Here is a 24,453-nt window from a genome sequence, read left to right as displayed (position 1 = left end):
CAGCCCCTCCCGTCCTCACTGCCTCTGCTCCGGGACTTTGACTTCTGGCCAGGAACAGTCTCCAGCCTTCTGTCAACCTCCCCCTTGTCAGCAAGTCCTTGGTACACGCCCTTCCCCTCCCCGGCCCCGCCCCCAAGAAAAACACTGGAAAACTCAGGAAATATAGCACTTTTATTTACTGTTCTTAAAGCCAGAGGCAAACAACATAAGCATATCCTAAGTATAAGACAAGTACTTAGAACAGCCACACACATCCCAGACGTTCCCTGGGATCAGGAAAATGTCCTCTCTCTTCCCGTTAAACTGGGACTCTTAACTGGTATGCAACTCTTCCCCCAAACATTTTAAAGCCAAAAAGACCGGCAGGGGGCACCCCTTCCCTTGGGGGGGGGGGGGGGACATTGTCTGGCTCTGCCTCGCCGCCACACGGGGGCAGGCTTCCTCCTCATCTCAGCAGCTGTTCCTGCCCAACCTCTAACACACCCCCTGCGCACAGAGCTCCGGTGCCCCCGTCTTGAACCGATACTGTCAAACCCAACAAACAACACTGGAACTCGTTAACCTGCGGGCAGGACTAACCCAAACTCTGCTCTCCGGCAGCCGATGCCAAATTCCTCAGAACTTTGCTCTCTCCCAGATAGGTCCTCTTTCTTGGGACATGGGTGGGGAGGCAGCTGGGGCAGCAGCGGAGAGAGGCTCCGAGGTGGAGGACCTCACACCCTCTCAGCGGCAGAAACGCTCCACCACACACTGCGGGGGGGCCGGGGAGGTCTCAGCGGACAAGAAGTACGGATGTGAGAGGGCGGCCTTGGCGGAGATCCGCTGGCTGGGGTCGTACTGCAGGAGTTGCTGTGGAGGAAGGAGGAGAAAAGAGATTGAGCACTGGGCTGGGCCGGGCCCCTGAGAGGAGTTACCCTCGGGCCCTAGGGGGCAGGTCCCAAACCCAGGAGCAGCTGCCTTCAAGCCAGACCCGCAGGCAACTACCATCTCCCAGCTCGCAAGCCAGTTCTGGATGCTCTCGGAATCTGGGGACAAAGAATGAGCTCTAGTCCGGCCCTGGGAAACCTTCCCCGCCTCCTGCGGACTAGAGGCTGAGACCATCTGTCTTCTCCCTGCCTGAGGTCCCCAGGCCTCAGCCCGTGTCTGGTTGAGACAGACTTCTATGTATGGAGAAGGCGAGGGCCCAAGCTGTCCAGGGCGCATGCTTGAGGGCGGGGCAGGAAGTAGGAGTCCCTGAGCCCGGCTAGGCTGCGGACAGACCCCTTGCCTAGGAGTAATCCCGATGGAATGTAAGCGACTTGGCTGGAGGTCTAAGCCGTCCTGCTGGCACTGGGTTGGTAGACAGACCTACGCAGGCCTCTGGAAAGATGAAAATACGGCCCTGCCTTCCTCTGGCCCAACGACCAGATTAAAGAGACAAACGTGGCCCCAAATCTTTGTGGGCAAGAAGAGGTGGTTCTACCTGGGGCCTCCCGAGCAGCCTGGCCTGGGCCCAGCCCAGTGGGTCAAGATGGTACAACAGGACAGGTGAGTGAAGGCTGTGTGGCAGGGGCCCAGACGGCAGGGAACAGCCTGGTGCAGAGAGTAACCACCATGGCAGGAGGCGTGCTCCCTGCCTGGGAGAGCTTACAGAGAAAGGGCAGGTATCCCAGCATAAAAACAAAGCTAACTAACTAGAAGATCGGAGTTTTAAAAGGAAACACAAACACTCGACTCCTCAGGGGAGGGGGGTCTCCAGATTGAACAATCAGTATGTGCAGGGTGTGGGACAATCAGGGGTCAGAAAAGAGACTCCGAAGGAGGTGAGGTGACACAAGGGGCTGGCTGACAAAGAGGACACTTGTGGTGGGAGCAGCAGCCTTTCTGGCCCTCCCCTGCCCCCAACCTGTACCTACCATGAGCAGGTCCTTGCCCTCTGGTTCCAGGCCGGGCACAATCTCCTCCAACCCCTTCCTGGTCCACTTGGGGAAACTGCCCTTATAGTCGGGCAGCTGGGTGACTCCTGGCCATATGGCTTCACTGGGCGTCCCCAGGGTCCGAAAGATCCGAAAGAGCTGGTCAATCTCAGAGTCACCAGGAAACAGGGCTCTACGGGTCACCTGCAATGAGGGAGATGGGGTGTGGGGTCCACTCCCTTGTCATACAGAATCCAACACCAGACAAGATATCCTTCCCGGGCTGTGCTGAGAATCCCGGCCTTTTCTGGAATGAGCTCCGCTTCCTTAGCCCCGCAACCAGGCCCAAACACCCCTTAATCCACCTCTAATAGGTGCATCAGAGTCGCACTGTCCCCCCCTCCCCCGCCGCCCCCAGCAGGACCCTGCCTGTAGCCACCCCTGTGGCCATGTCTGTCCCTCTTTACCATCTCGGCAAAGATGCAGCCAATGCTCCAGACATCCACAGCCGTGGAATAGAACTTGCTGCCCAAGAGGATCTCAGGGGCGCGATACCAAAGTGTCACCACCTGTGGGAGCAAGAAAACAGCATCATGCAGGGTGGCTGAGTGTTCAGGTGACATCCCTTCAGCCGTCCTCTCCCCCGGGGCCGGGCCTGCGGAACCTCGTGGGTGTAGGTGCGTAGGGGCACCCCGAAGGCTCGAGCCAGTCCGAAGTCAGCCAGCTTGATGGCACCCAACTCATTGATGAGCAGATTCTGGGGCTTCAGGTCTCGGTGGATGACCCGATGAGAGTGGCAGAAACTCACCCCCTGCAGCAGCTGGAAGAGGTAGCTCTGCCACAGGGAGCAAGGAAGGGGCCGGATGAGCGGAAGTGGGGCTGGCGGAGGGGGGCGTTCGCTGGCCTTCCCCGTCCTTCCCTCTACCTTGACCAAGTGCAGGGGGAGCTCGGAGGCCGGCGTGGAGTCCATGTACTTCTTTAGGTCCTGGCTGAGGAACTCAAACACCAGGTAAAGCTTCTTCTCGCTGTGCACCACATCCAGCAGCCTGCCCGGGGTCCACCAGTCACAACACGGCTCCCGGCTGGACGGAGACGGGCCCAGCCTCCCCGCCTCCTTCCCCACCTCACCTGACGATGTTGGGGTGCTTCAGCTCTTTGAGCAGGGAGATCTCCCTGATGGCAGTGCTTGGGACTCCCTCAGTTTCCCTACGGGAAAGGAGGGCACGGCAGTGGAGGCAGGGAGCCAAGAAGGGTGCCTCTGCCCCCCGGGGCGGGGGGAGTCACCTGTGTGTTCCGTATTCCAGAAGGATGGCCCGGCCCCCAGCGACGGGGCGCTGCGGTCCTCATGAGGCACACACGAGCACCACCAGGGGCCCCGGGCAAAGCGCGGAGGGAACGAGGAGGGCTGCACCTCTGCGCGCCCCCCCCCCCCCCGCCCCGCTGTAACTGGGCACACTCAGAAGTGCACCCTGAGGTGTGGGACGGACGGGGGTCACCCCTGGGGCTGATGTGTCCCGGGGCCCTCCGGGCACTCACAAATCCAGCCTGATCTTCTTGAGGGCCACGAGCTGCCCCGTCTCCTTGTTCTTGGCCTTATACACCACCCCATAGGTGCCCTCTCCGATCTTCTCTACCTTCTGGAACACATCCATAGCCGCAGGGCTGCCCAGGAAACAGAGGGCGCCTGGGGCATTCACTGGCACACCCAGCGCCCCCGCTGCCCCTCCAGCCCCCCCGGAACACCTAGGCCAGCGCCTGCCTGGGCCCAGGTCCGCCTCTGCCCCACTCAGCCCCAGAGAACACATCCCCAGCGCAGGCCTCCCCCAGCCCAGCCAGGAAGGTGCCCAGCTACGGAGCGCAGGAGGGCCCAAACTTCTCAGCGGAACTCCCGCCTCTGCCCTGCCAGCCCCAGGTTCTGGGGGCGAAGGCTACCCAGAAGGGTGGCCTGAGGGGCCGGGGTAGAGGTCAGGGCAGCTCAGGGCAGAGGTCAGGGGTCCGGAAGGGTTTCTGAAGCCACAGTCGTGCTCTAGGCCGCAAGGCCAGGGTGAGGGGCTGGGCCTCAACCGTCTGGGGACGCTCAGCCTCCTGTGAGGGCAGAACCTCGGTGGGGACAGCCCTCCTGCATCCTGGGACCCCCACCCGAGCCCTGGGGACCCCCAGCACCACCCCCCTGGTAACCGCAGCCCAGAATTCACCAGAAACCCTGTGCTCCTGGAGCTTCACTGCTAACAGGCTGCCGGCTCCCCGGCTCCCCCTCCTGGTCCCCGCCGGCGCTGCACCACGTGCACACAACACAAGGTCTCCCCCCACTGGGGTTTTTATTCATGAGGACTTTCCAGAACCCTCCATATTCCCACTCGAGGCTCAGGCCCCAGCACCCCACAGTGCAGCCTCCCACAGGGTGTCTGGGACAATCCAAATTAGTAACCCCACCCCACCCCCACCCCCACCCCCACCCCTTCTCTCCAGCTCCAGACAAAGGCTGTCACTCCTGGGGAAGGTCCTGCGTCTTCCCTGCAGTGGCTCTGGCATCTCCAGGGGGCCTGGCTTCAGGGAAGGTTTGGGGGGGACAGCTGTCAGGCACTGTCGCTTGCTGCTGGCTGCTGTCCCTCTCCTGCCGGTACCTCCTCTGCTCCCGGACGGCTTGTTCTAACAAGGGCAGATTCATTCCTTCCACACAAGTCAGCACCCGGGCCTTCACCACGGAGCCTCCGTCTGAAAGACACAAGCACAAGGCACTGGCAGTGGCTGACACATGGGTCACCTTACGGACACATGCCAGCTGTTTCCCCTGGCCTTGCTCTCAGGACTGAATTTTAACAGGATGAGTTGGAGGGATGGTGCGTGGGGTCCCCGTAATTTTCCTTCTAGGGCTTCAGAACTGTGGCCCTGCCACACCACAATTAGCACATGTCTGGAACTGAGGCGATAGCCTGAAAATCCCACTTCTGCATGGCGGAAGGGCCAGATCGAGGTACCCTCTACTTCCCTCCTTTGTTGTCTTTTTTTCTTTTTTTCAGTAGGCTCCACCCGTCGCCTTCTTAGTGCAGGGGGCAGCGCGTCAGTCTCATAAAGTAGGCACCACACCCCGCGTGGAGCCCAACGTGGGGCTCGAACTCAGGACCCTGAGATCAAGCGCTGAGCTGAGATCAAGATTCAGATGCTTCACCGACTAAGCCACCCAGGTGCCCCTCCTTTGTCGTCTTAATTCCTGCCACCTGCTCTGTAGGTCCCAAGTGCCTGGAGTTGAAGAGGGTCTCAATCACCATCCTCCTAGTCTAGACCGCTTTCTTTCTTTCTTTTTTTTTCTTTTACTTTCTTTTTTTTTTTTTTCTTTAAGTAGGCCCTACTCTCAATATGGGGCTTGAACTCACAACTCTGAGATCAAGAATTGCACACTCTACTGACTGAGCCAGCCAGGTACCCCTAGACGATTTAAAAAAAATTTTTTTTTAATGTTTATTTATTTATTTTTTTTTAAATTTTTTTTTTCAACGTTTATTTATTTTTGGGACAGAGAGAGCCAGAGCATGAACGGGGGAGGGGCAGAGGGAGAGGGAGACACAGAACCGGAAACAGGCTCCAGGCTCTGAGCCATCAGCCCAGAGCCTGACGCGGGGCTCGAACCCACAAACCGCTAGATCACGACCTAAGCCAAAGTCACGCTTAACCGACTGAGCCACCCAGGCGCCCCAGGACACGATTATTTTAATATGCAAGAAGCTTGAGGGATTTACGTGTTGAGAAGGAAGAAGCAGCGGGAACAGGTCAAGGACTCGGTTGGGAGAGCAAAGTCCCCACGGAAGGGCAGGCTGTGCGTCACAGCACAGGGGCTGAGCCGCACGGAGGTCGGACCCTTCTCTCTCCCAGACGAGACGCAAGGAGCGTCTGGTGGATGTGGACGCAGGTCATTTAAGATTTCACCCGGGACATAGGAGGCAAGGTCATCTGCCGAAAGCATGGAGGTGATGAAGCATATGTGTGACAGGTGAGTGGCTGAAAAGATGTTGTGGATCACGGGAGGGTGGGTTGACGGGGACACGCAGAAGGCCCGGTGCGGCAGGACACCTTGAAACCATCATGCTGGGAATCCACAGAGCATGTGAGCCTTCTCCATTAACAGGTGGGACCCAAGAGGGCGAAGGTCGGGGGTTGATGGAAACAAGGGCGTGAAAGTTCTGCCAGCAAAGGGGCTGCCCTCAGAGTGAGGTGGGGCTAGAGGAGGGGAAAGCGAAGGGCAGAGAAGGTGGGAGAAAAAGGAAGGAGTGTCTCAGGTCCACAGGTCCTGCGGGGCGCTGCAGAGGAGAGAGCAGCAGACAGGTAGGTACGAGGTGGCAAGTTTCAGGTGGCAGAGCTGCGGCCACGGGACGCAGAGGTGGGGCAAGAGGCGCCTGCAGGCAGAACCGGTCGGCCGCAGGGAAGGATAAGGATTCACAACGGCAGACCTGAGGAGCCAGCTGGCTGCTGGCACCTCTCCGGGTCTGGTGGCGGCAGTGGCCTGGGAAGCTGACCGGGTGCCACTTGGGGACAGGAGGGGAGCCAGGTTTCAGGCAAGTCCCATCGAAGGTGAGAGCATAAAAAGGAGTCTTTCAGGGAGGAGGGAAGGTTCTAGAGAACACAACAGCAAGGCTTGTAAGGGAACAACAGTCAGCCGGAAGAAAACCAGGCAGGTGGGGTTTATGGGATTTATGGCGAGGGCCCTAGGGCAGCCCTCTCGCTGTAGGCAAGGTCACCTGCAGCCTAGGAAGTCTAGGGACTCTGGAGCAGCACTGGGGGAAAGCCTACGTCCCCAAACCTCAATCCCTGGGCAGGAAGTCCTTGAGCCCTTAGATGGTGCCCAAAGAACGTGTCACAGCCAGCAGGTTTCTGACACAGCTTCACCTTTTTGTTCTTCCTGGCTAGCTGTGTGCACAAATTTCAGAAAGTGACCTTAAGTGGCCTCTTTTCTGTCATCAGAACTGCTAAGCTTGCCACAGGGCATTGTCTTGTGTCTAGATGACCTTTGTGCCCCAAAGGACTTGGAATCTGGCTGGGACAGGACATACGGAGGAGGTCTGAAAGCAGCCACACAGGAGCATCTTGGTCTATATGGATCAGCGGCCACCTCCACGTTCAGCCCACACTCTGCCCCTCCCCCCCCATCGTTGTCTTTCCTCCCGTGTCAGTTGCCAATGATGAGCATGTGTTATTCAGAAATTAGAAATTTGGGGGAAACTTAAAAAAATTTTTTTTAGTGTTTATTAATTTTTGAGAGAGACCGAGTGTGAGTGGGGAAGGGGCAGAGAGAGAGGGAGACACAGAATCCGAAGCAGGTTCCAGGCTCTGAGCCACCAGCACAGAGCCCGACGTGGGGCTCGAACTCAAGAACCATGAGGTCATGACCTGAGCCGAAGTTGGACGTTTAACCGACTGAGCCACCGGGGGGGGGGGGCCTCTGAAACATTTTTTTAAGAAAGAAAAAAACAGACTGTGATGAAAGTAAGGAGGAGCAGTAACGTAGCCAGAGCCTAGGGAGACTGCTGCTTGATCTGAGGCTTGATTATTCAGGTCCAGTTTTGGGGAGCGGGGGCGCAAAGACACTTAAGAGTGGTGCTGTCTGTGCTTTCAAAGTGAGTCACGGCGCAGGTGCAACACTGATCGATCCACTTCCGCGGTGCCTGGCTTATCGGGCGGGTGTGGGTGCTGCTGGCTGACTCCGGCTTTGCAACGTTCCAGTCATACTTTCATGGAGCAATGGGAGCAGCCAGTGATAAGATCAATCTTGGCCTAGATTCATTATTTCATCAGGGCTTTCAAAGAGGTGCCTCTCGAAGTTTCTTGCATTTATTGACTGATTCCTATCTAAAGAACCTTTGCTTCTCTTCGACCCTGTGCTGTCCCTGAACTACCCTCAGGAAAAGGCAGGACGGAGAAGGTTTAACGCAACCAGGAGGAAGCAATTGGCCAATTCCAGACCTGAGTTCTCTAATAAATGGCATTTAAAAAAAGATGGGGCACCTAGGTGGCTCAGTCAGTTGAGCGTCCGACTTCGGCTCAGGTAATGAGCTGCGAGGCAGTTCATGAGTTCGAGCCCTGTGTCGGGCTCTGTGCTGACAGCTCAGAGCCTGGAGCCTGCTTCGGATTCTGTGTCTCCCTCTCTCACTACGCCTCTCCCACTCTCTCTTTCAAAAATTAAAAAAAAATAAAGAAAAAAAAAGAAACCAGAAATATTATAAGAGACTTGGGGTATGTAACCCAAGTCTTTTTTTTTTTTTTAATTCTTTTTTTTTTTTTCAACGTTTATTTATTTTTGGGACAGAGAGAGACAGAGCATGAATGGGGGAGGGGCAGAGAGAGGGAGACACAGAATCGGAAACAGGCTCCAGGCTCTGAGCCATCAGCCCAGAGCCCGACGCGGGGCTCGAACTCACGGACCGCGAGATGGTGACCTGGCTGAAGTCGGACGCTTAACCGACTGCGCCACCCAGGCGCCCCCTGTAACCCAAGTCTTTATGCCATATATAGACTTGGGATCTTGATCTGAACTAACCAATTTTTAAACAGCCATGAAGGGGCACCTGGGTGGCTTAGTCAGTTAAAGCATCTGACTTTGGCTCAGATCAAGATGTCATGGTTCATGAGTTCAAGCCATGCACGGGGCTCTTCACTCTCGGCGGGGAGCTGGCTTCATATTCTCCGTCTCTGTCTCTGTCTCTGTCTCTCTCTCTCAAAAAAAAAAAAAAAAAGTCATGGCGAGGAAGAGAGTGAACGTGGACAAATGTATTCTATTATATCAAGAACAGTCAATGTGTTTGAGTATGATGTGGTAATGTTAGAGACCTGCGAGGTGTTTCTGGGTAAACAAAATGATATCAGATTTGCTCTAAAAGACACCAATAAAACAAATAAATAAATGCAGGCAGTGGAGACTCAGGAACCGTAGACTATGGATCCCGGCTGAGTCTGGGTGATGGGTACAGACAGGGAGGTCCATTCTACCATTCCACTCGCGCACATTTGATTTGAAAATATTAAATTAAAAAAATTACATGGGTTGAACTTACACAAGTTTTTTTCCATTTTTCTTCCCACAAGTAATTCTGAACACCCACGCCAGGTCCTGCTCTCATCCTGGCCTGCCGTCCTAAGTTTCAACCCCTCTCTGTATTGGCAAGCAGGCCTTAGCACCCCAGACTCTGTGCAGTGGGCTCCCGAGAGCTCCCAGGATTCACTGCAGGGCTGGGGGTACAGGAGAAAGCCTCAGGTGACCTGGGGCTGCAGTCAAAGTAGAAATCATTTGTGCAAAAGTCCGTTGTACCCATTCGCAGCCCCCTCCTGATGCCTCTCTCAAATCAACAGGAGGGCAGGAACTCTGTGAGCTCAAAGGCTTGGGCCTGAATAAAGATTAACTATTATGAAATCAAAGGTAATTAAACATGAACATTAACATTTCTTCTAGTACATTTCATCCAGGGTTAAAAACCACCCTGACTTTTAGAAAGGACGTTGGTGATGTAAAGCAAGAAACATATGTGTTTGTATCCTCTGATACAGCAATTCTATGTTCAGGAAACTAGCCTGAGGCAATAATCAGAAAATGGACAGAGATTAGTGCCGAAGGGTATTAACTGTGGCATTTTTAATATATCTCAATGTAGACAATTTTTTTTTTTTTTAACATTTTTACCCTCTGGCTATAAAAGCATACATTTTCGGGGCACCTGGGTGGCTCAGTCAGTTAAGTCTCTGACTCTTTTATTTAAAAAATTTTTTGAAATGTTTATTTTTGAGGAAGAGAGACACAGTGTGAGTGGGTTAGGGGCAGAGAGAGGGACACAACATCTGAAGCAGGCTCCAGGCTCTGAACTATCAGCACAGAGCCCGATGGGGGGGCTCGAGCTCATGAACAGTGAGGTCATGACCTGAGTTAAAGTTGGATGCTTAACCAACTAAGCCACCCAGGTGCCCCCAACTCTTGATTTCAGCTCAGGTCATGATCTCGAAGTTCACAGGTTTGAGCCCTGCATCAGGTTCTGTGCTGACATCACATAGCCTGCTTGGGATTCTCTCTCTTTCTCTGCCTTTCTCATTCTCTCTCTCTCTCTCTCTCTCTCTCTCTTTCTCTCTCTCTCTCAAAATAATCAATTAAAAACATTTTTAAGGAAAGATTTAAAAAAATCAATATGTTTTCACTGTAAAATGCCAATAAAAATACAAAGAATCCCACAATCCCACCACCAGAAATAACTTCTATTAACATTTCGGTGAATAATCTTTCATATACATAGATGTATGCAAAAAAAAGTATATTAGGGGTGCCTGGCTGGCTTAGTTGGGATAGTAGGTGACTCTTGATCTCAGGGTTGTAAGTTCGAGCCTCATGTTGGATATAGAGATTACTTAAAAATAAAATCTTAAAAAATGTGATCTTACAATACATACTGTTTTGTAAACTTTTTCTTTTTTTCTTTTTTTTAATTTATTTTAAATTTTTTTTAATGTTTATTTATTTTTGAGACAGAGAGAGACACAGCATGACTGGGGGAGGGTCAGAGAGGGAGACACAGAATCCGAAGCAGGCTCCAGGCTCTGAGCTATCAGCACAGAGCCCGACACAGGACTTGAACTCACGGACCATGAGATCATGACCTGAGCCGAAGTCGGACACTCAGCCAACTGAGCCACCCAGGCGCCCCTGTAAACTGCTTTTTCTTAGTAAGATATTATGAACATATCTTCATGTCAACTGATAAAGATTTACAACACCATTTAAAAAAAATTTTTTTTTAATGTTTATTCATTTTTGAGAGATAGAGACAGAGCATGAGTAGGGGAGGGGCAGAGAGAGGGAGACTCGGAATCTGAAGCAGGCTCCAGGCTCTGAGCTGTCAGCACAGAACCTAATGTGGGGCTCGAACTCACAAACTGTGAGATCATGATCTGAGCTGAGCTCAGATGCTTAACCGACTGAGCCACCCAGGTGCCCCTACAACACCATTTTTAATGGCTGCATAACATCCCACTGACTGAATATACTATAATTTCTTTAACCAGTCAACGTACAGTATTTTTGTAAGAGCAAAAAATGGAAACAATATACACGTGCAATGGTCGTGTGAATCAAGGTACATATAAAATATTATATGGCTATAAAACATTATGTCTACACAAACTTTTTTTTTTTTAACGTTTATTTACTTTTGAGACAGAGAGAGACAGAGCATGAATGGGGGAGGGTCAGAGAGAGAGAGGGAGACACAGAATCTGAAGCAGGCTCCAGGCTCTGAGCTGTCAGCACAGAGCCTGACGCGGGGCTCGAACTCACGAACCGTGAGATCATGACCTGAGCCGAAGTCGGACGCTTAACCGACTGAGCCACCCAGGCGCCACTACGCAAACTTTTAAAACCTGGGGAAATGTTTACAATGTACATGAAGCCAAAATGACCAGATACGACATTACATAGTATGATATCAGCTGTGTAAAGGAAGATGACACAGGAATGGCCAGAGACCGAAGCAAAGAATTCATTCAAGTACCTAGGTTTTAAACAACAACCTTCGGCAAGCCTGAGTGACTCTGTCGGTTGAGCGTCCAACTTCAGCTCAGGTCATGATCTCGCGGTCTGTGAGTCTGAGCCCCACATCAGGCTCTGTGCTGTCAGCACAGAGCCCGCTTCGGATGCTCTGTCCCCCTCTCTCTGCCCCTCCCCTGCTCTTGTGCACACACATGCACGCTCTCTCGCGCTCTCTCTCCCTTTCAAAAATAAACATTAAAAAAAAAAAAAAAAAAAAGAGCAACCTTCGACACTTGATGCCTGGGAGAGATTCTCCCAGGTTGCTGATACCCTGACTTCTTGGCCTGTTATTCTAGCCCCATCCTCTCTGAGCCTTGGTGTTCTCACCTATGAAACAGCAACAGTTAAGACTCAGTTGAATACCGGTGGGCAGATTCACAAAGATTTAAGCAAACTACCTAGTACCAAGCCTAGCACATGGTAAGCCTTCAGAAATTGATGGGCTCTCTCCTCTCTCACTTCCGGAGAGCAGGTCCACTGAGCTGGATCACATCCGTTTCCCACGAGTCCTTGAACTGGTGGGCTGGTTTAGAAGGAAAGTTAACCCCGGTGAGGGACTCTTGTTGGGTCAGAAGCCAGGCCCCATCCTGACTGAAGACTGTTCCACTTGAGACCCACAGTGAAAAGAGTGTGTGAGGCCACGACTCACCCTGGTGCTCGAGCTCCCCAAGGACAAGATACATGGAGTCCACTTGGGCTTGGAACGGCTCCACCAGCTTGGTACACACCAGGATCTGGTGCTCGTCAGATCCATGCTGAGCCCTCAGGGTGACTCGGGACTGAGTCATGTCATAGAGGCACAACCTGCAGGTCAGGAAAAGCGTGATCATTTGTATCCACACACAGAACTAACACTAAAAGCTCAAGAGGTTCCGGGAGCCCCATAAATCCAGGGGACTCTGGTCAGAGATATAAAAATGGCAACAACAAGTCGGAAAATTGTTTTCAGTCTACGTTGTTAAGATACGAATTCCATGCATTAAGAGGCATTTGTTTAAAGAGTGTTGGCAAAAGTATACACTTATATAACCACCACCCCAATTAAGATTTGCCACATTTCAGGGTGCTTTGGCACATTTGTATCACCCCCAAAAGTTCCCTTGTGCCACTCTGAAATCAATCTCCTCATCTCCCATCCCAGGCAACCCACTGATCTGCTTTTGGTCTCTACAGATGAATGTTTCTACTCAAGTACCTCATATAAATAGAATCAGAACAATATGTATTCTTTTGTGTCTAGCTTCTTTCGGTCAGCATAATGGTTTTGAGATTCATTTATGCCGTTGGGTAAATCAGTGGTTTATTCCTTTTATTGCTCAGTAGGACACCATTGAAATTATTAAAAATAATTTGTTTGGGGTGCCTGGGCAGCTCAGTCAATTGAGCGTCGAACTCTTGATTTCAGCTCAGGTCATGATCCCTGGGTCATGGGATAAAGTGTGGAGCCTGCTTAAGATTCTCTCTCTCTCTCTCTCTCTCTCTCTCTCTCTCTCTGCCCTTCTCCCACTTGCACGCATGTGCGTTCTCTCTCTCCCTCTCTTAAAAAAAATAAAAGTGTAGGGGCGCCTGGGCGGCTCAGTTGGTTAAGTGTCTGACTTCGGCTCAGGTCATGATCTGGCAAGCCTCATGGGTTCAAGCCCCGCATCGGGCTCTGTGCTGACAGCTCAGAGCCTGGATCCTGCTTCGGATTCTGTGTCTCCCTCTCTCTCTGCCCCTCCCCTACTCGTGCTGTGTGTCTCTCTCTCAAAAATAATCATAAAAAAAAAAAAAAAAAGAAACTGCCAAATTGTTTTTCAAAACGGTTGTGCCATTTTGCACCCCACCCGTAACATCTGAGGATTCTAGTCACTCCGAATCCTTGCCAGTACTTGGTATGGTCAGTCTTTTTAATATTAGCCATTCTACTGGGCATGAAAATACCATATCATTGTGGTTTTAATTTGCATCTCCCTGGTGACTAATGATGTTGAGCATCTTTTCATGTGCTTATTGTCCATTTGAGTGTATATACATATATATTTTTTAGTCGTCATATGCAAAATTGTTCACTTATTTGTAGGACTGCTAATTGTTATGTATATCTGCTTTTAGGAAGTGCTTCTTCAAGCCTTTTGCCCTCCTCTGTTTGAACACTCCATAACATATGGTCTTCCCTTCCAGTTTTACTTAGGTATAACTGACATACAATAAACAATACACATTTAAGGGACAAAATTTGACATTTGACATCGTACACACTTGAGAATGAAGACAGGAACATATCATTTTCATCACCCTGAAAAGTTCTCTTGCCTTTTTGTAATCCTCCTACATGCCACACCCAGGGAACTCCTGCAGGCAACCGATCTCCTTTTTTCCACTATAGATTACTTTGCATTTTCTAGACTTTTATATAAAAGGAGTCATACAACATGTAACTTGGGGGGGTGGGCTGATTTCCTTACTTCAGCATATTTATTTTGAGATTCATCCGTCACAGTGCATGTTACAATAGTTCACTCCGTTTTACTTCTGAGTAGTATTCCATCGTGTGGATACACGATTTATTTATTCACTCAAATGGACATCCGGGATGCTTCTAGTTTCTGGCTGTTACAAAGAAAGCTGCTATAAACTGTGCACAAGGGGCGTGTGGGTGGCTCAGTAGGTTAAGCGTCCGACTTCGGTGCAGGTCATGATCTCGCGGTCTGTGAGTTCGAGCCCCGCGTCGGGCTCTGTGCTGACAGCTCGGAGCCTGGAGCCTGCTTGAGATTCTGTGTCTCCCTCTCTCTCTGCCCCTCGCCTGCTCATGCTCTGTCTGTCTGTCTCTCTCAAAAATAAATAAAACATTTTAAAAAATTAAAATATTGTGCACAAATCTTGGTGCAGACATGTTTTCATTTCTCTTGAGTACATGCCTAGGAGGAGAATAGCTGGATCATGATAGATATATGTTCATATACACACACACACACACACACACATGTATATATATATGTGTGTACATATATATATAAATATAAATACATATATATATACATATATATATATTTTTTAATTTAATCTCTTATACCCAATGTGGGGCTCGAACTCATAACCCTGAGATCATAAGAGTTTCATGCTCTATGGACTCAGCCAGTCAGGCACCGCATGAGATACATGTTTACCTTTTAAATCTTTTTTCTTTCTTTCTTTCTCTTTCTTTCTTTTATTTTATTTATTTATTTATTTAAAAAAAATTTTTTTTTTTTTAACGTTTATTTATTTTTGAGACAGAGAGAGACAGAGCATGAACGGGGGAGGGTCAGAGAGAGGGAGACACAGAATCTGAAACGGGCTCCAGGCTCTGAGCTGTCAGCACAGAGCCCGACGCGGGGCTTGAACTCACGGACCGCGAGATCGTGACTCGGGCTGAAGTCGGACGCATGACCCAGCGGATGGCCTAACAAGCACGTCATTTTGTGATAGTCACCATGTAATAGTAATAGCTGTAAATGAAATTTCAAGATTCCCATAGGAGCTGAGTGGGGACGGGAAAAGACCCAGAGTTGTTATTGGTGACCAAGTCAAAGGTATGTCTAATAAACACCACTGTGGTCCTGCTGACTGCATTAAAAATTTTTTTTAACGTTTATTTATTTTTGAGACAGAGAGAGACAGAGCATGAACGGGGGAGGGTCAGAGAGAGGGAGACACAGAATCTGAAACGGGCTCCAGGCTCTGAGCTGTCAGCACAGAGCCCGACGCGGGGCTCGAACTCACGGACCGCGAGATCATGACCTGAGCCGAAGTCGGCGGCTTAACCGACTGAGCCACCCAGGCGCCCCTTTTTATTTTATTTTAAAGAGAGAGAGAGAGAGAGAGAGAGAGAGAGAGAGGGAGAATCTCAAGCAGGCTTCACACTCAGTGTGGAGCCCTAAGCGGGGCTCGATCCCATGACCCCAGGATCATGACCTGAGCTGAAATCAAAGAGTCAGACGCTCAACCAACTGAGCCACTTAGGAGCCCCTGTGTAGCTTTTAAAGAAACTGCCGAACTGTTTTCCAAAACAGTTGTACCATTTTACATTCCTACCAGGAGTGTGTACAGGAGTTCCAGCATTTGGTTTTGTTAGTCTTTTTAAAATTTTTTAAATAGTTTATTTATTTTTGAGAGAGCGCGAGAGAGCAGGGGAGGGGCAGAGAGAAGCCGGGGAGAGAGAGGGAATCCCAAGCAGGCTCCACACTGTCGTCGAACAGCCCAATGTGGGTCTTGAACTCATGAACCATGAGATCGTGACCTGAGCCGAAATCAAGAGTTGGACCCTTAACCAACTGAGTCACCAGGCACCCCCATGTTATTAGTCTTTTTAAATGTAGCCACTCTAGTGAGTGTACAGGAGCATCTCATTGGCTTTTTCTTAAATATATTTTTAAGTTTATTCACTTGTTTTGTGAGAGAGAGAGAGAGAGACAGAGAGAGACAGAGAATGCCAAGCAGGCTCCACACTGTTGGTGTCAAGCCCAATGCAGGGCTCAAACTCATGAGCCTTGAGATTATGACCTGACCTGAAATCAAGAGTCAGATACTTGGGGCACCTAGATGGCTCAGTCAGTTAAGTGTCCAACTCTTGATTTCAGCTCAGGCTGTGATCTCGTGGTCTGCGAGTTTAAGCCCTGCATCAGGCTCTGTTCTGACAGTGTGGGGCCTTCCCGGGATTCTCTCTCTCCCTCTCTCTCTGCCCCTCCCCTGCTTGCTCTCTCTCTCAAAATAAGAAAGAAAGAAAGAAAGAAAGAAAGAAAGAAAGAAAGAAAGAAAGAAAGAGAAAGAAAGAAAGAAAGAGAAAGAAAGAAAGAAAGAAAGAAAGAAAGAAAGAAAGACATCCCTTTAAATTTTTTTTTTTCCAACGTTTATTTATTTTTGGGACAGAGAGAGACAGAGCATGAACGGGGGAGGGGCAGAGAGAGAAGGAGACACAGAATCGGAAACAGGCTCCAGGCTCTGAGCCATCAGCCCAGAGCCCGACGCGGGGCTCGAACTCACGGACCGCGAGATCGTGACCTGGCTGAAGTCGGACGCTTAACCGACTGCGCCATCCAGGCGCCCCAAGACATCCCTTTAAAAATAAAGTCAGATGCTTAACTGATTGAGCCACCCAGGCGCCCTTCATCGTGGGTTTTAATTTGCATTTCCCTAATGACGCTATACACATGTTGTGCGAACACACACCCATTCTCATATTCATGTACATACATACACGTGAAAACGTGTCAAGTAATCACCAAAAGGTTAGCAGTGGCTGTCCAGACAGTAAGTGGCATTACATGTGTTTTTGCTTGCTTTCTTTATACTTTTAGGGATTGTCTACATTTTGTACAATGAAAATATGCTAGTTTTTTAGCATTTAGGGGCGCCTGGGTGGCTCAGTCGGTTGAGTGTCCGACTTCAGCTCAGGTCATGATCTCACGGCTCGGGGGTTCGAGCCCCGCGTCGGGCTCTGTGCTGACAGCTCAGAGCCTGGAGCCTGCTTCGGATTCTGTCTCCCTTTCTCTCTGCCCCTTCCCTGCTTGCTCTCTATCTCTCCCTCTCTCAAAATAAATAAACAAACAAACATTAAAAAATTAAAAAAATAAAATAACTAAACAAGGGGCGCCTGGTTGGCTCAGTCAGGGAAGCATACAACTCTTGATGTTGAAGTCGTGAGTCTGAGCCCCATGTGAGGTGTAGAGACTACTTAAATAAGTAAAACTTCTAAAAACATCAAAAAAATGACTAGGCAAAATTATAATACAACTATTTTAATTAGCTTTTTTCTGTCGGGGGTGGGGGTGGCGAATGGAAACATTCCCCCGACTACGTGAAAAAACCATTCTGACCTTCCGAATGTTCTCAGTGTGCCCCCGTCGGGAACTTGGCCAGCACTGACTTCCCAGGGGAAGTAATAGATCCCAGGTTTGGGCAGCATCTCAAAGACCAGAGGTGGATTTCTGAGGATTCCTGACAAACCAAGCAGAACACAAGACTGAGATTAGCAGGTTCCCGAGACCAGCCACACAGGAAAGGCTAGTTCCAGTGGGTAGCAGTTTAATAAAAAACAAAATATTTCGGGGTGCCCGGGTGGCTCCGTCGGTTGAGTTTCTGACTTCAGCTCAGGTCACGATCACACAGTTCGTGGGTCTGAGCCCCACCTTGGGCTCTGCTACACCTCGGAGCCTGGAGCCTGCCTCAGATTCGGTGCCTCCCCCTGTCTCTGCCCCTCCCTCGCCCACACTCTGTCTCTGTCTCTCTGTCTCTCTGTCTCTCTCTCTCTCAAAAATAAATAAGAACACTTTAGGGCGCCTGGGTGTCTCAGTCAGTTAAGCGTCTGACTTCGGCTCAGGTCATGATCTCGTGGTCTGTGAGTTGGAGTCCCACGTCGGGCTCTGTGCTGACAGCTCGGAGCCTGGAGATTGCTTCAGATTCTGTGTCTCTCTCTCTCTCTCTCTCTCTGCTCCTCCCCCGTTCATGCTCTGTCTCTCTCTGTCCCCAAAATAAATAAACGTTGAAAAAATAAAAATAAAAAAAAAAAACAGTTTTACTCATTTCTTATGCACCCTTCCAGTGTTGCATTATGCAAATAAAAGTAAATATAAGTAGATATTTATTTCCCCCCTCCAGTATACATGCTGTCCCATATCTTGATTTTTTTCACCTGATATATTTTGACATTCTCTCTTAGGTGTACATAAAGGGAGTCTTCACTTTTTAAAAATCACCTGTTTATTTTTGAACAGTTTTAGATTTATATTTAAAAAAAAAAGGGGGGGGGGCGCCTGGTGGCTCAGTCAGCTAAGTGTCTGACATCGGCTCAGGTCATGATCTCGTGGTTCATGGGTTGGAGCCCCACGTCCGGCTCTGTGCTGACAGCTCAGCACCTGGAGCCTGCTTCGGATTCTGTGTCTCCCTCTCTCTGCCCCTTCCCCAGCTCACACTCTGTCTCTGTCTCTGTCTCTCTCAAAAATAAATATTAAAAAAAAATTTATAAAAAAAAACCAAACCTGTAGGGGCACCTGGGTGGCTCGGTTGGGTAAGCGTCCAACTCGTTATCAGCTCACTTCTGGATCTCAGGGTCTCGAGTTCGAGCTCCACGTTGGGCTCAGTGCTGGGAGTGGAGCCTACTGAAAGAAAGAAAAAAAAAAAAACAGCAACCCTGTAAAGATAGTACATCATACCCAGTTTTCCCTCTAATTAACATCTTACATTAGTACGACACATTTGCCACTATTAATGAACCTCTATCAATATGTTATTAACAACTCAACAACATACTTTATTTGGATTTCCTTAGTTTTTTCCCTAATGTCCCTTTTCTGTTCCACAGTCCCTTCCGGAATGCCGCATTACATTCAGTTGTTATGTCTCTTTAGACTCTTCTAGGCTGTGATAATTTCTCAGACTCTCCTTGCCTTTTGACCTTGAGAATTTTGAGGTATTTTGTACTATGACCTTCAGTTTGGGTTTTGTCTAATGTCTCTCATGGTTACACTAGGGTTACGAGTTTTTGTTAGTAGTTTTAAAAAGAGAAAGGGAAGGGGCACCGGGGTGGCTCAGTCGGTTAAGCGTCCGACTTCGGCTCAGGTCATGATCTCACGGTTCACGAGTTTGAGCCCTGCATGGGGCTCTGTGCTGACAGCTCAGAGCCTGGAGCCTACTCCCTTTCTCTCTGCCCCTCCCCCATACATGCTCTGTCTCTGTCACTCAAAAATAAATAAAAACATAAAAAAAATTTAAAAAGAGAAAGAAAAGACCAGTTACATAAGTGATGTAATAATGATACTATGGACATTCAGCAGGCTTCTTAGGATGACACATTATATGCGTTTGCATGGCAAGATCTCCAAGATCTATCATTAGGAAAAAAAGTAAGGAGCAGGCGTTTACATCTAATATGTACATTTGCATATGTGAGAGCAAAAGAACACTCCAGAGTTCAATGACCGGAGGACCGTGAGGATTAATGACAAAGGAATCCTGAAGGTGACAGCTTCAGCTATTTGACAGGATGCGTCAATGGACATACAAAGAAATTTGTAATTATATCTTCCCCAGTAAGATTCTTGGAAAAGCCAGAGGACACAGCTTTAGTGCAGAAGTTTATGTTACCTAGAAACTTGCACAATTGGTTTCAGGACCTCTAACGTGGGGTTCATCAGGAGTGTTGTTGGTCAATGTTCTAAGGTCATTTCAAGATAGCGTGTACAACAGCAGCACAGGGGCAACTGGCCAAGGCCCCATCCTATTTTGCCCTAAGTGCCGATGTTCTAATCACTGTGACCAGGGAGCAGAGCCGTTCCTGTCCCCAGAAATGAGAGAGCCCCCTAATCATCTCTGGCATGAGAGAGAAGCAAAAAAAACAAACCAAAAAAAACAAAAGTCAGCGGTAAGGGGAAAATGTTGTGGTTTCTGTTTTGGAATAATGGGGACAATTCTGTCCAATCTAGCAAAAAGGTGAAAACTTAGAATCTTGTAAAAAGTAATTTTTCTGCTCTCAGACACCACATATACTATACGCTGTAAGTAACCACATCACTAAATTTATTATTATTTTTTGAATTGTCGTACAGTGGAATTGACTCTGGGGAGGGGGCATGCGCTTTTGTAAACTTTAACCTCATTGATTTTTTTTCCAACAAAAGTTGCTATGTGTTTATTAAGACATGTCTGTTAATTTACAAAGCACAGCGGGCTCACCAAATCATTATCTATGTATCATCAGACATTCAAGAGAGTTTCTGAGTAGGTATGTCAGGACTGGCTTTTCTTGTGGCTCAGCAGGATTTCAAATTTCAATGTCTTTAGAAGTCTGAGTACTGGTATAACCTGTACTTGGGAGCCTTCCCTTTTCATTGCCCAAGGCAAAATACCCACTTCTGGGAGAAAAATCCATGGTATGAACAAGAGAAATCTTCTTCTTCTCCTTTTTTATTTAAAAAAAAAATTTTTTTTTAACATTTATTTATTTATTTATTTATTTATTTTTAAATTTTTTTTTCAACATTTATTTATTTTTGAGACAGAGAGAGACAGAGCATGAACGGGGGAGGGGCAGAGAGAGAGGGAGACAGAATCGGAAGCAGGCTCCAGGCTCCGAGCCATCAGCCCAGAGCCTGACGCGGGGCTCGAATTCACGGACCGCGAGATGGTGACCTGAGCTAAAGTCGGACGCTCAACCGACTGAGCTACCCAGGCGCCCCTCTTCTTTTTTATTTAAAAAAAAAATTTTTTTTTTTCAGCGTTTTTTTATTTTTGGGACAGAGAGAGACAGAGCATGAACGGGGGAGGGGCAGAGAGAGAGGGAGACACAGAATCGGAAACAGGCTCCAGGCTCTGAGCCATCAGCCCAGAGCCTGACGCGGGGCTCGAACTCACGGACCGCGAGATGGTGACCCGGCTGAAGTCGGACGCTTAACCGACTGCGCCACCCAGCCGCCCCTTCTTCTTTTTTAAAAAACAACTGGGAAATTAGAAAATACCATACGGGAAGGATGGGAAGGATAGTGACCCAGTGTGACTGCTTCTTCCTTTTTTTTCTGAAGCAATTGCTAAGATTTCTGCAGTAGGACTGAAGGACAGAGAAGTAACACCCAAAACCAAGATCATTACAGCTTTTATCAGCTTTGGGTTTCCTTCTAGGGGATAAGAATCTTGATCGTATATGTTTACTACTCCACAATTGGAAGAGATCCCCGGTTTATTATAAAAAGATAAGAGTCAGGAACAGCCAGATGGAAGAGACGTGTGGAGCAAGGTATGTGGGAAGGGGCGTGGTGCTCCCATGTTGTCTCAGAGCACCACATGTCCCCCACCTGGGCTTGATCACCAACCCTGACTCATAAATGTTTGTAAAGTTACAATTCTTTGTTAGCTTATATTGCACAACGAACCTTCAACTTTAAAGTTCAAATTGCATCAGGTTGTTTGAACTTTGGCCTCAGAAGATTCTATCACATGGGGATTGCTACAAATTTTAAATGTAACCTCAACGAAGTGAATTTTACAAAAACAAAAGGATTGTGTACCGTGTCTTTAAAAGTTTCGCAATCACCAGAGTAAAAATGTATCCAGAGAAAAATCATCAATGAATGTTACATGTACTGGGTAAGAGTCCGATGAGGAACCACAGAGTCCGACGTGCTGCCCAAACTCATCAACCACGAGATCATGACCTGAGTTGAAGTCAGATGCTTAACTGACTGAACCACCCAGGTGCCCCTACTGTAGATAGTTTTTTAAGAAACATTTGAATTGATTGCAATGATGACAAGAAATTTGTGCTAATATTTCCAAGTGTGATGATGATATTAGGATCATGTTAAAAATAGTTTAAAGATACATCCTAAAAGTATTTATAGGTGATAGGATATTGGATTTACTTAAAATTAATGTGGTAGGGAAGTGGATGGAATTATAGTGGAAAATTATTGGACCTGGGGGAAAAGTATATGGGGTTTGTTGTATTATTCCTTCTACCTTTGTACGTTTGAACTTTTCCACAACAAAATGTTTAAAAATGTAAATCAGATCACATAACCCCAATGAAAATCTAAAAGCTTCCTATCATAAACTCGTGTTAAAATTGAAGATCTTGGGGCATCTAGGTGGCTAAGAGTCAGTTGTCGGACTCTTGATTTTGGCTGTCATGACCCCAGGATCGTGGGATCGAGTCTTTCATCAGGATCCTTGCTGAGCAGTGAGCCTGCTTAAGATTCTCAATCTCTGTCTCTCTCTCTCTCTCTCTCTCTCTCTCCCCCGCTGCCCTTCGCCCCCACTCCCACTCTGTCTCCAAAAAATCAATAAAGTAAAAAATTGAAAGTCTTTTTGTTGGCCCACAATGCCACATGGCGTTGGCACCTGGCCTACCTTTCTGCCCTTGTTTACCACCACACCTCCTCTAGCTCGCCCTCAGGACCTGCACACTTGCTTTTCCTCAGACTTGAGCAGTCTTCCCCAGACCTTCACATAACTGGTTTTCTTTCCTTACTTTGGCCCCACCACATCCTCCTCTTCCTCGGCGAGGCCTTCCCTGTCGACCCTCTCCAAATTCTCATTCTCCACCACCCCCAGTCACTCTATCCCCTTAGCTTCATTTATTTTCTTTCATTCCAGTTTACTGAATAATACAATTTCAAACAGTGGGATTTGTTTACTTGTTTAATGCCTCTGTCTCCCACTAGATTACCAGTTCCAGGAGGGCAGGGTTTCCTCTATTCCTCAGAGTCTCTCCTGTGCCTAACACAGCACCTGGTACAGTATTAAATATTCACTGAACAGGTGAATGTATTCATGAAGAAAAGACCATCTACCTCCACATTCAGCCTGGACACAGAGAACCCAAACCACATCTTACTGCCTACATTAACGGGACTTTGTGGTCCTACGCTTCCATTAGCATTTTTTTTTCCTTTAAATACTTTTCCTGAATGTCCAGCCTATGCAAATGGTTTGACCATCAATAGCCAGTTTGCCCGCTGAGATGATCTGAATTCTCTTGCCTTGATGTTTCCACCATTTTTCCACGGTCGTGCATCAGTTCTTACCCAACCCTGAAGTGAACGACATGCCTTAAACCAAACTTCCAACTCACCATAAATTCTAGCCTTACCTTCTCCTGAGGCCCTGCCAAAGCTCTGCCAAGTAGTGCTCTCCCTTACCTGAGTAAGCCATCACCTCACTTTTGTCTTATATTGTTACCTTGGTGGTATTTGGAAAGCCAGCTTCTGACAAGAGGAGTAAAATCCAAACACAGTAGCCAAACTAAATAATAGTTTAATGTCTGGGGGGATTAAAAACGTAGCAACAGTGGCTAGTCCTGGTATATGGGGAACAGAGACAAAAGGAAAGATCAGTAATAACTATCTTGCCTTTATCTATCTTGATTAGTGCTCCCTTAAATTGTGTCCCAAGGGGATGCTTCACTTACCTTAACCTATTCCCAGGATTACTACTAAAAACTGATGTAATAAGTAACAGAGAACGGAGTGCATAGTTTTAAAACCCAATGGATGAGTAGGTTGCTTCAAGTTACAAGGGTAAATTAGGGAGAGATAAAGAAGGGGATGGTGTACTATGCTCGATCCTCATTTATCGTGGTATGAAGTCAAACGTTAACTAGAAGAAATCAGGAACTAGCATGTAAGTATTTTGTTTAGCAATTTTTTTAGCAATCAGAATTAAAAACACAACTGGTTGAAGGGGGCTGCCTCTGAGGATGGGGAGCTTTCTCATTACAAATTCTCGGATACTAGGTACCCTAAACGTGGGCAACTGTTACTTTGATGACGACGATGATAACTGGGAAAACAAAAAAGTCCGGATTCCAAGACCTCTAAACTGCCAGCTCGGTCACAATCTGGTCCACACCCACCCCACAGACAGGGAGCAGCGCCGGCAATCCCATACTCAGCTCCCCGAAGCTTCAGGCAGCAAGGATGCCATTATCTTAACACAAGATAACTGGAGTCTCTTCCCAGTGCGACTTTTGTTCTAGTCCCTTTTTCTTCCTCCAACCTGGAAGGGCTCGGGGAAATCCTACGACAACCCACCCCAACAACGTCGCACGGCCGACAGACTCAACCCCGCCCGGAACCTTGGGTCCACCTTCCCACCTCATTTCTGGGGAGGCCTTTGCACGCGGACCCGGAAGCGGCGGGACCGGCAACTGCTAAGGCGCAGGCGCACTCCTCCTCAGTCGCGTCGTCCCGCCCCTTCCCAACCCCGTCGCCAACCTGTCCGGGCGTCGCAGCGGCCCTGGGTTCCCTCTTTTCGCCCCGCGCGGTCACGTGACGAGGGAGGGGCGGGTTAGCGGGAGCTCCGCGCTTCTTCCTCCAGGGCAATTTCTGGCTCGTCTTCCGGGGTCCCCTTCCCTGGGGGCCGCCCTAGGACTTCCCTGGACGAGAGCGGGGGGCTCGTCCGCCCCCCTGCCGGCCGCGGTCACGGCGTCCACGCCGGCGCCGCCTCCGCCTGGGCCTCAGTCGGCGGAGCGCAGACGGGCGGCTGGAAAGGAAA

General features: G+C 48.8%; 2 protein-coding genes across 7 annotated transcripts; both read right to left on the bottom strand.

Moving 5' to 3' along the window:
* Positions 1 to 152: 152 nt before the first annotated feature.
* CDK3 (cyclin dependent kinase 3) lies at positions 153 to 4,335 on the bottom strand. 2 transcript variants are annotated; one of them, XM_047832545.1, is made up of 8 exons: positions 4,091 to 4,335; positions 3,432 to 3,557; positions 3,024 to 3,101; positions 2,821 to 2,941; positions 2,560 to 2,730; positions 2,363 to 2,464; positions 1,896 to 2,099; positions 153 to 849 (listed from the first exon to the last, which is right to left on the bottom strand). In XM_047832545.1, exons 1-8 carry the CDS (start codon positions 4,219 to 4,221, stop codon positions 724 to 726), a joined length of 1,059 nt encoding a protein of 352 aa, XP_047688501.1. In that variant the 5' UTR covers positions 4,222 to 4,335; the 3' UTR covers positions 153 to 723. The 2 variants fall into 2 exon arrangements, with proteins under 2 accessions (XP_047688501.1, XP_047688500.1); XM_047832544.1 differs by having other exon boundaries at positions 3,432 to 4,205.
* TEN1 (TEN1 subunit of CST complex) lies at positions 4,190 to 24,450 on the bottom strand. 5 transcript variants are annotated; one of them, XM_047832549.1, is made up of 5 exons: positions 24,174 to 24,450; positions 18,459 to 18,566; positions 17,286 to 17,406; positions 12,101 to 12,255; positions 4,190 to 4,610 (listed from the first exon to the last, which is right to left on the bottom strand). In XM_047832549.1, exons 3-5 carry the CDS (start codon positions 17,372 to 17,374, stop codon positions 4,381 to 4,383), a joined length of 474 nt encoding a protein of 157 aa, XP_047688505.1. In that variant the 5' UTR covers positions 17,375 to 17,406; positions 18,459 to 18,566; positions 24,174 to 24,450; the 3' UTR covers positions 4,190 to 4,380. The 5 variants fall into 5 exon arrangements, with proteins under 5 accessions (XP_047688505.1, XP_047688506.1, XP_047688502.1 ...); XM_047832550.1 differs by having other exon boundaries at positions 18,459 to 18,563; XM_047832546.1 differs by having other exon boundaries at positions 18,447 to 18,566; positions 24,174 to 24,449.
* Between the last annotated feature and the right edge of the window lie 3 nt (positions 24,451 to 24,453).

Source organism: Prionailurus viverrinus, chromosome E1, assembly GCF_022837055.1.
Source record: "Prionailurus viverrinus isolate Anna chromosome E1, UM_Priviv_1.0, whole genome shotgun sequence".
Classification (NCBI taxonomy): Eukaryota; Metazoa; Chordata; class Mammalia; order Carnivora; family Felidae; genus Prionailurus; species Prionailurus viverrinus.
This window is presented reverse-complemented; position numbering and strand designations above follow the sequence as displayed.

What these genes read in the sequence shown, in the direction of transcription:
- CDK3 (XM_047832544.1), bottom strand. Translation starts at nt 3,700, where the DNA reads ATGTGTTCTCTGGGGCTGAGTGGGGCAGAGGCGGACCTGGGCCCAGGC. An exon ending in AAGCACCCCAACATCGTCAG is followed by an intron (nt 2,942 to 3,023) that starts GTGAGGTGGGGA and finishes GACCCCGGGCAG; the next exon opens with GCTGCTGGATGTGGTGCACA. An exon ending in TACGCACCTACACCCACGAG is followed by an intron (nt 2,465 to 2,559) that starts GTTCCGCAGGCC and finishes TTGCTCCCACAG; the next exon opens with GTGGTGACACTTTGGTATCG.
- TEN1 (XM_047832549.1), bottom strand. Translation starts at nt 17,374, where the DNA reads ATGCTGCCCAAACCTGGGATCTATTACTTCCCCTGGGAAGTCAGTGCT. An exon ending in ACACTGAGAACATTCGGAAG is followed by an intron (nt 12,256 to 17,285) that starts GTCAGAATGGTT and finishes CCTGACCTGCAG; the next exon opens with GTTGTGCCTCTATGACATGA. An exon ending in TGGGGAGCTCGAGCACCAGG is followed by an intron (nt 4,611 to 12,100) that starts GTGAGTCGTGGC and finishes TGTGTCTTTCAG; the next exon opens with ACGGAGGCTCCGTGGTGAAG.